The sequence below is a fragment of the Caretta caretta genome, chromosome 1 (genome assembly GCF_965140235.1).
Source record: "Caretta caretta isolate rCarCar2 chromosome 1, rCarCar1.hap1, whole genome shotgun sequence".
Lineage (NCBI taxonomy): Eukaryota > Metazoa > Chordata > Testudines > Cheloniidae > Caretta > Caretta caretta.
Window position 1 is genome coordinate 231,689,173 of NC_134206.1, and position 9,482 is coordinate 231,698,654.

The 9,482-nt window shown below is 41.8% G+C and overlaps 1 protein-coding gene across 2 annotated transcripts in view; it reads left to right on the plus strand.

The window, feature by feature from the left end:
- Positions 1-8,624, plus strand: part of A4GALT (alpha 1,4-galactosyltransferase (P1PK blood group)) — a 66,814-nt gene extending 58,190 nt beyond the window's left edge. For both annotated transcript variants that reach the window (XM_048825706.2, XM_048825697.2), the window contains one exon: positions 1,274-8,624. In XM_048825706.2, the coding sequence (XP_048681663.1) occupies positions 1,323-2,396 (1,074 nt within the window). In that variant the 5' untranslated portion in view covers positions 1,274-1,322 and the 3' untranslated portion in view covers positions 2,397-8,624. The remainder of the gene's footprint in view (positions 1-1,273) is intronic.
- Positions 8,625-9,482: the final 858 nt, after the last annotated feature.

Sequence of the window (9,482 nt, forward strand, 5' to 3'; positions counted from 1 at the left end):
AATAAACTGCCTAGTAGAATGGCCTGGGCAGATCAAATAACTTCTCTTGTTGAATGGCAGGAAATCCTGTCCAGTGAACTCTGAGGAATGACTTGGCCCCAGGCCAGAACATTACGGGGCTAGTAACAGCGGGACAGCAGTAATGTACCCTGGTCCAACTGCAGACTGTGAGGGTAGACAGGCTTCCCCCAACTTGTGGAGATATTCTGCGGGGAGGGGAGAGGTATAGACCATGATAGGGTGCAGGGAAAGGGAAAAGGGCACTGGCTGTTTCCCCATCCATCCGGGAAGATGGTTTTGGTAAAGTGAGGGTACGGGAGCATAGGCCTGTGTTGAGAAGGGGGAGGTGAAATTCTGAGTTCGATATTTGCATTGGCAGTGCCTAAATATTAAATCAGGGAGCAGAGCACCAGTCAGAGGAGAGTGGAGCAGAGCCAGAAGTGCGAGGGCAATCTGGATAATGCGCGCTTATTGTGTGCTGGAACAATTTTTGTATAGTGGAGGTTATTGAGAGCCATTGAACCAACCTGTAAGCCCTGCAACAGCATCCCTAGTTCCAGCACCTATGCTTGTGGGACTTTGTAGCAACAAAGCAGCACAGTGGGGTGTCTCAAGGGAGTGAGAGAACAGAACAAGGTCAGCAAAGATCATTGCATGTTTTTCCCGCCTAGTAGTTGGGATCTCTTGAGAGGAACATGTGACCTCCCTGGCTGGTTTCACTTCAGCAATCAGTGTCAGGAAATGACTGTCCTTGTTCTTATTAAGTAATGAACATCTTGTCCTAACAATTGCAGCTGCTCCACACAAGACTTTTTCCCAGGGTTCTAGGATTGTTTGGATGGCAGCCCTACAGAGACAGTAGCTGCCAATTCCCAGCTCTCTAGAATCGTTACTACGTTAGTCTGGTGAAAAATGTGGTCTGAAGTGAAAGAAAAAGCTAATTATGGGCCAACTTCTGCTCCACGCAACCCCACTGAAATCCATACAGTTGCATGGGTGTAAACAGACAGGAGAATTTGGCGGCATGGTGTTAAAGGAAGCATGGAATGTCCTCTAGTTACATGTTTTGTAAAGCGCCTAGTACAATAGGGCTGCAGTTTCTGATTGGGGCCCCTGGATGCTGCCACAATACAAATAAATAATAATGGTGATTGATAAAATAAGCCGGTGTATTGTGAAAGTTAAAAATATATAATTGCATAAGGTTACAAAATATGGATTAGTGTTAACAGTTTGTATTTTGTGTTTAATAATTTCCTTTATTTTTTTCCAGATCACCCTATTTTTTATTGGAAGAACAAGGCCCCGGGGTAGAGGCAAAAATGTACAAAATGCCCATCTGCGTGCTACAGCTAAGCAGGGTGGTGATGAACCACAAGCTCTGGGCTGTGTTTATCATCACCTTTAAGTTCATGTCCTTTGTCTCCATAATGTTCTACTGGAGAATCACTGAGGATACCAAAAGCAAGAGTCTGCTGTATGGCTTGCCTCTGGAAGTCAAATGTCCTCGATCTGTGCCTTCTCCTCCCCCAGCTGTATCTGGCAGGCCACCTCCACCGCCTGGGGATATATTTTTTGTGGAAACCTCAGATAGAACCAACCCAAGTTTTCTCTTTATGTGCTCTGTTGAATCAGCAGCCAGGGCTCACCCTGAGACCAAAATAGTCATCCTTATGAAGGGGTTGGCAAACAGAAATTTCACTCTGCCAAAACACTGGGGCTTCTCTCTGCTGAGCTGCTTCCCCAATGTGGAAATCCGCCCACTGGACTTGAATGACCTTTTCTCTGGTACCCCTCTAGCTGACTGGTATTCGGTGGCCCAGCACAGATGGGAGCCTTATTTCTTACCCATACTTTCTGATGCCTGTAGAATTGCTATCATGTGGAAATTTGGGGGTATCTACTTAGACACAGACTTCATAGTCCTTAAGAACTTAAAGAACCTCACCAATGTGCTTGGAACCCAGTCCAAATATGTATTGAATGGGGCTTTTCTCTCCTTTGAAGCCAAACACAAGTTCATAGAGCTTTGCATGCAGGACTATGTGGATAATTACAACGGCTGGATCTGGGGGCACCAGGGCCCACAGCTTTTAACCCGTGTTTTCAAAAAATGGTGCTCCATCAGGAGTCTCCGGAGCAGTAAAAGCTGTAAAGGAGTCAGTACTCTTCCCAGAGAAGCCTTTTATCCCATCCGCTGGCAGGACTGGAAGAAGTACTTTGAAGTGGTCAGCTCTTCAGAGCTTCACAGACTCTTCAAGAACACCTATGCGGTGCATATTTGGAATAAAAAGAGTCAAGGAACAAGATTTGAGATCACCTCAAAAGCTTTGCTGGCTCAGCTGCATTCCCACTACTGCCCTTCAACATACGGGATAATGAAGAAGTATTTTTGAAAGGAATTGATTGACTCACCTGTCACCTAACTGAACAAAGGAAGTAGCCAAAACTGTTCAGCCTTCTGAGCAAAAATATACATTTGAAAGTACTTATATCTCTGTGAACCATCAATCACCAGGCAGTGTGATGTAGTGAAATTCAAAGATAAATGTAGGGCAGGGTGAATGTAGGTTGAACACAGGAGTTAACTAAAGACTGAGCAGTGCTTACCTTGTTTTCCTTCCTTTCCTTACGGTTGGGTCCCTTTACACTACTCTGGCTGTGTAAAGCGACCTTAAGACGGGAGTAAATGTTACAACACTCTGTCATCATAAAGAGGTCTTAAAGTGAGAGTAAACGGTCTTTATTCTGCCAACAGGGCATAAAGAGGCCTTAGTATAAATGAAAAGCAGGACCCAGTTCACAAGAATCAGCCAGTGAACTCCCAAATATCTCCAAAGAAATAAAGTGAGGGAAGTAGAGGGAAGATGAATTGAGGAAGGAGTTAAAGGGAGGATCAGAAAAGGCAGCAAGGGAAGAGAATAAGGAAGATGAGAGAAGAAGGAAAGGGCAGATTTTTTTTTTAAAAAAACCTTCTTTTTTTTTTCCTTACTGCAGAAACCAGTGGCCGAAAGGAACTTCCACATGTTCCAGCTTTTATTTTACAAAGCTTTAATTGGACACTTCTGTGTTTACAAGGAGCCATGTGCTGTATAGTCCTTGCTCAGTTCTTAATGGGGCAAATTCCCATTGTCTCCAACGTGAGGTTTGACTGGGTAAGGAATTCAGGGTTTGTCCGAAGGTTTTTGTTTTTTTGTTTTTTTTTTTAAATTAAAACTTCTAAGCAGCCATGGGACAAACTTTATTTTAGACTATGGTCAGAATTATGCTATGAAGAGGCAAGTGATGTGTCCAAATCATGTCCTTACTTTCTTCTGATTGGAGAGCTATAAAATGTCACTTCCTTTTATTGGAATGATCTGGGTTTATGTGTGTACACCCACTGCAGTATCTGAGCAACTATTAATCATTTTATTCTCACAACACCACAGGAAGGCAGGGAAGTACCACTCTCTTATTTTACAGATGGAGAACTGAGACAGAGAGATTAAGGATGGGAGTTAGTTGCCTAAATATCTCTGAGGATCTGGGCCTAAGCTCCTTGCCCAAGATCACATAGGAAATACATGGTAGAACTGGGAGTTGAACCTAGATTTTTCTGAACCTCACTTTAGCACCAGAACTGAAAGGCCATGCTTCTTACGCTTTCAAATCTTCTGTGGCATTCTGCTGCTATTTCTGGCACAGAAAGTAGCCTGGAAGTGCAGGGGTCTTCTTTGATTCCCTGAATAAATGCTACTGAAAGCATGAGTGGCGCTCAGACTCTTCCTAACTGATGCGTGGGGCGGGGAAAGACAGTTTATGTTGTGGAAAAAGTTGTCTTTGCAGACTCCCAGCACTGGGATGAGCCCAAGGAGAGACCATGAAAGTTTTGGGACTTTTTATCTTGACAGGAAATTCCAGTTTTCATAAACTCAGTGTAAAATAAATGATGAATTCTGAATTTCCTTTCTTACACAACAGATTGTAGCTGTGTGCTGTTACTAATGGGGTCGTGTAAGCATTACAACATCAGTGAACTATCTGCTCTGTGTGAAGGCAGAGATGAGCTGCCAACAGACCTGTCAGGGGAAGCATAGCAGTGGTGGAGGGCAATGAATGGGATGGCTTTTGCAACATTGGAGGTACTTGTCACTGAAAGGGTCAGGTAGAATAAAGTGGTGATATACTTTGGTGGAAAGGAGGGGGAAGCACTGGGTGGAAGAGAAATTTTACTGCTCCATCTCCCAGCTTTCAAGCCTTCATCTGAAGCTTCTGCTGCTGCCACCACAGGGCACCTCTCCTGTCCTTGATTCACCACCCTCCCACCTGGCTGTCTCCGATCTTGAGACTGACTTTGCAAGAGACTGAACATCTCCTGTGAAGTGAATGGGAGCTGAAAAACTTAGAGTCTCAGAGGAGGCATTCAGCACCTTGCAGGAATGGGCTCTTACTGGTTAAGTTAGATTCAACTGTAGCTTCCACAGTGGGGGGAAAACGTGCTGCCTGCCTCTGTCTTGACCACCACGTCTTCCTGCTCTTTGATTCAGCTGTGAGTCTATAGCATGATTTGGAGCACAGCTGAACTGACAAAGAAGCATCAGTAGCTATAAGGGAGGCAGGTTGCCAGCTAACACATCAGTCTCCGTGCACACGCATTCTAAAACAAGATGTATAGTAAGAGGGGTCACCCAGGGACACAGACATGTGGTGAGATGGGTTGTTATGGGCGAGTGGAGCATCATCCATTTCCTACCCTGTACTCCGTAAAGGAAACCATAGCACTATAAAATATTTTAAACGCCTTGTTTGAGCCTTAAACAGTTGGTTTTCTTATGAATAAAGATGGGCTCAAGCTATTAACTTCAGAGCTAAAAATAAGCTTGTCTGATGTTCAGGGACAGTGGCTGATTCAGTGCTCCATTTCATGAACATGACTAATGCTGAATCCTAATGGGATGGCATCATCTGGCACTTCTGGAAAACTGCTCTAAGTCATGATCCCACCAACACCGCTGACTGCTCTGGCTCTATCTGACCTTCAAGTCTGCAGCTGCTTCAGGGCTTTTTCTGTTTCTCAGCTCAAACACAAGCAAGCACGGATTTGCTCAGCTAAGCGAAGGAAATGTGTAAAACAAAAGACAGCCTGAAGCATAGTAGGACAAAATCTCTTTATTTCTTTCTCTCGGTTTACTTGTAACCACGCAAATAACAGAAACAGCAGAGCAAAAGAACCCTAACCTACTATGGAACTCATCCCCCTCCCTTCACAAGGCTATGAGTAATCAGGTGTGGTTTATTTTCCCTCCAAACCTTAGGTCACATTCTTCATTTTACTCTCCTTCTGCTATATGTCCTACAGTCATTTTGGATCTTGTTGGTTTCCCCACAGTCCCCACCTGAGCACATCAAAATACAGAATAGACACTTTTCAAAACAAGTGTACTTACCAAAAACCAAAAATGTCGAAGAGCATAGGAACTGTGTTCCTACACAGACCATGGGTATCCTGTCTCCATCCACTGGAGCCAGTGTTGGCTATTTCAGAGGAAGGCAAACTGTGTACCCATTGTAACTTTGCAACACTATAGGCTGGGGATCTTCCTGAATATCTGAGACATTAGCATTGGTAGCCCTTGAATTTTTTTTTCAGCTTATGTCAGTGCAGCTGCTATTCCTGTCTATATAAATTGATAGAAATACAAGAAATTGCCAGGCTGGAAAAGATCCCTGGTCTGGGTAGTATGGTATCCTATTTCTGGTATTTCTCTTTTACTTGGCCTCAGTCCAGCTGAGCAATGAAATGTTAGCTGAGCCAGGGACAGCCTAATGGTAAAGGCATAACTTAATTTGGTCAGGCTGCATCACAAAGAGTGCACTTCATTTAGTCACACTCTTTGCCTCTGAATTTCATGTAAAATATAGCACTGCTTATGTGAAAAAAGTGCCTTTTCATATAATGGCCGATTTCTCTGCAACTCATGACCTGTGTAAAGAGCTTTGCACTAATCCCATGTTCTCTCCACTACTGTAAATAGAATAGAGGTCAGTTGTTAAATTGGGAGGAAGTCCCTCTGTTCTAGTAGAACATGGGAAGTTGGGTCAGTTGTGTCCTGCCAGAGTAGCTTGCAGTATATTAGGAAAATTCTAAATTTAGGATTTGGGTGGAACATTGTTGATTTATGGCAGCTTAATATCAGGCTAAAGGAAGAGGCCGATCTAGTCTGCAGTGAAATGCTTAATAAAGGCCTTTGCAAATTAAGGCTCACGTGCCTTGAATATCTCCCTTCTGACTGCTGCCTTATTGGTCCTATTCATACATATAAAAGGGGTGCCCACTGGAATTAGATGTTTCATTTGCCTGGTGTTTCCTTCTCCATTTTGAGAAAAATCAATACAGCATCTCTCTCTCATCCATGCACAAGGAAACAGACTTGAGCGTGTACTGGTTGTATTTGAGTCACTTGCCCCGATGGTCCCACCTCAAGGGTTAAATAGTAGATCTGGTTTAAAAAAAAAATGGATAGAACACTTTTCTGTCACAATGCAGTTTTGACTAAATCAAAACTTTTTGCAGGAACAGAGAGATTTTTTTTTTTGACTAAATTTTGCAATGGGTAAAAGTCAAAACATTTTGTGTTCAGAGTAATTTTGATTTTTGTTTGGCTTTTGGTATTCTATTAAAATACATGTATGTAATGATTTAATATGGTATAAAAGTCACAACAAAATTAATTGAAATGACACTTTTTGAAATGAAATGTTTTTACATTGATGAAATATTTCAAAACTATTGAAATTAAATGTTTAGATGGTTCCATCTTGATTTTTTTTTTCCTCTTAATTTTTGGTTGACAGGAAATTACAAAATTTTGGCTTTTTGTTCTGGTTTGGAACAAATTTTTTTTTATTTTATTTATTTTATTTTTTTTTGGTCAAACTCTCCTGCAGAATGGAAATTGTGGCTCCCAACGGGCTGTAATAAGCTGTAATGTTATCTGAAGCACCAGCCAAATGCAGTTCAACACGGAAGAATCATTATCGAGAAGGGACAGGGGAAATTTGGTTGTGGTTTAAAAAATAAAAATTAAAAAAAAATTCAAAATAATCTGGAAGAGGTCCACTGTGACCTTTTGTTAATCAGATGAGCAAGCATCTATGTCTTTCCCTGAAAACTGTCAAAATGTAACTGGTGCTCCTTGTTACTTAGCTTGCACTGAGATATGGAAACTGGTGGGGACTTTCTATAAGCTGTAGCCAGGACTTACACTGATGATCAAAGGTAAAGAGATGAACAGTTAACTGTGATCTTTTCTCACCTTTTTCACGGTGCTGTCTTTACGAGGCAACCTGGGTAAGGATTTTACCTTCTAGGCAAAGGAAACTCCTGCAATATTGCAGCACCCCTTCGGTGAAAAAGAGCTTTAAAATTGTTTTTGTTTTGTATTTTGGCATGGATAGAGACCACAGGCATCATTTTTATTGCCAGAGGTGTCTTAAGTAGAAATCCTGGCATATTTTAAAATCAAGAATTAGTGCTGCTGCTGTCTGGATTTATGCCATTTGATGCCTTTTCAGAGATGATCTCTTTTACGAAGAGGATGAAACCAAAGCAGCCTTTGGCCTTTTCCTACTGTTCAATGGTTATGGGGGAGGGAAATAAATGTAATTTTTACCTTTTTATTTCATGTTTCTTCAAAAAAAATTCATTTTGTTTTTCAAGTGATTGTTGGAAACTTTATGTAATCTGCATTAGTTATTGTCAAGACAAGAAATTTTCATCTTATCACTAGAAACAACTTTGATTAAATTTAGCAGTGTTGAAATAGCATTAGGCTAGCTGAGTTTAAGCAATTTTTAAAATATAAATTACGGCCTGAAGGCTGGATGTGTAGACAGTTGGTAATGTCAGTGCAAAATATTCAGCTCCTGCTCTCTATCCAGGGTTATGGTGACCATACAAAATGACTATTTGGTAACCTATGTAAAATAAGCTTGGTGATCTTGGTCCAGAAAATGGACAGATGTCCACACCATAAAAATTGTGTTGCAATTTACACTACTCTTATCAGTGAGGTCAATAATCAAGGCCCTAAATTAGCATTGATATTTTACCACTGACCACCCTCTTAGTCTTAATAGTGGAAAGTTTGCTCTTCCATTGCCCTACCTATATTTGTGGACCTGATCCAAAGCCCGTTGAAGTCAAGGGGAGTCTTTCCAGTGATTTCAATGTTTTTTGAGTAAGGCAATGGATGAATAAAGGACCTTGTGCACCAGTACTGTCATTTTGATCATCAAACTGACTTATTTGCAAAATGAATAGCTCCCAGGTTTGTCCTGTATCTTGTTAAGGTTCAGATAGGCAATGAAATTGGCAGGTTTATAAACACCCAACCTTGCACCAATATACAAATACCTGATAACAATTTTTCAATTATTAAATACTAGCTCAGCTTTATTTCTGTAGCTTTGCAATGGCAGATTGTGTGATCTATTGTTCCCAAAAGTGTATCTGATGATAAAATCATTTCCAGTATGTTCAGATCATGTTAATAATGGCAAAGTGACTGTGACCGAATCATGAATGAAGGGAACAGATTTCACTTTTAATGTGCAAATATTAAACATGTTTAAATATTAAATTGTAATCTTCTTTTAATTGTATGCAGCGGTGTTGTAGCTGTGTGAGTCCCAGGATATTAGAGAGACAAGATGAGTGACGGAATTTCTTTTATTGGACCAACTTCTGTAGGGGAGAGAATGACAAGCTTTCAGGTGACACAGAGCTCTTCCTAGACCTGAGGACGAGCTCTGTGTAGCTTGAAAGCTTGCCTCTCTTACCAACAGAAGTTGGTCTAGTAAAAGATATTACCTCATCTCTTTTTCTCTTTTAATTGTTAACCCAATTTCAAGGAAGGGTGGGAAGCAGTGGATAATTTCTGACTGCTGCTTGATTGAGGTCTTGTGGTTCTGACATTTTAGACAGTGACCTTTTTAACAAGGTGAAACTGCTGCTCACGGAGAACTGAGAAAATCCAGGTGAGAAAATATAATGGGAAACTATCCATATCACAAATTATGTTTAGTTTTATGATAGAGCTGTATCCCTTGTCAAATTAACCCCATGTAAGCTTTAAAGGAAGACAAGATCATTGGGGAGAAGCTAAATGAACTCTTCACATCTTCTCCTCACTGCAGAAGATACAGGGGAGATACACACAGCAGAGCTATTCTTTTGGGATGACAGATAGTGTTGCCAACTTTCTAATGGCATAAAACCATACACCCCTGTCCAGCCCCCTTCCCTGCTCCTTCCCTGAGGCCCTGCCTCTGTTTACTCCATCCCCCCTCCCTCCATCACTTGCTCTCCCCTACCCTCACTCACTTTCACCAGGCTGGGGCAGGGGGTTGGGGTGAAGGAGGGTGAGGGCTCCAGCTGGGGGTGTGAGCTCTGAGGTTGGGCCAAGAATGAGAGGTTTGGGGTGCAGGAGGGGGCTCAG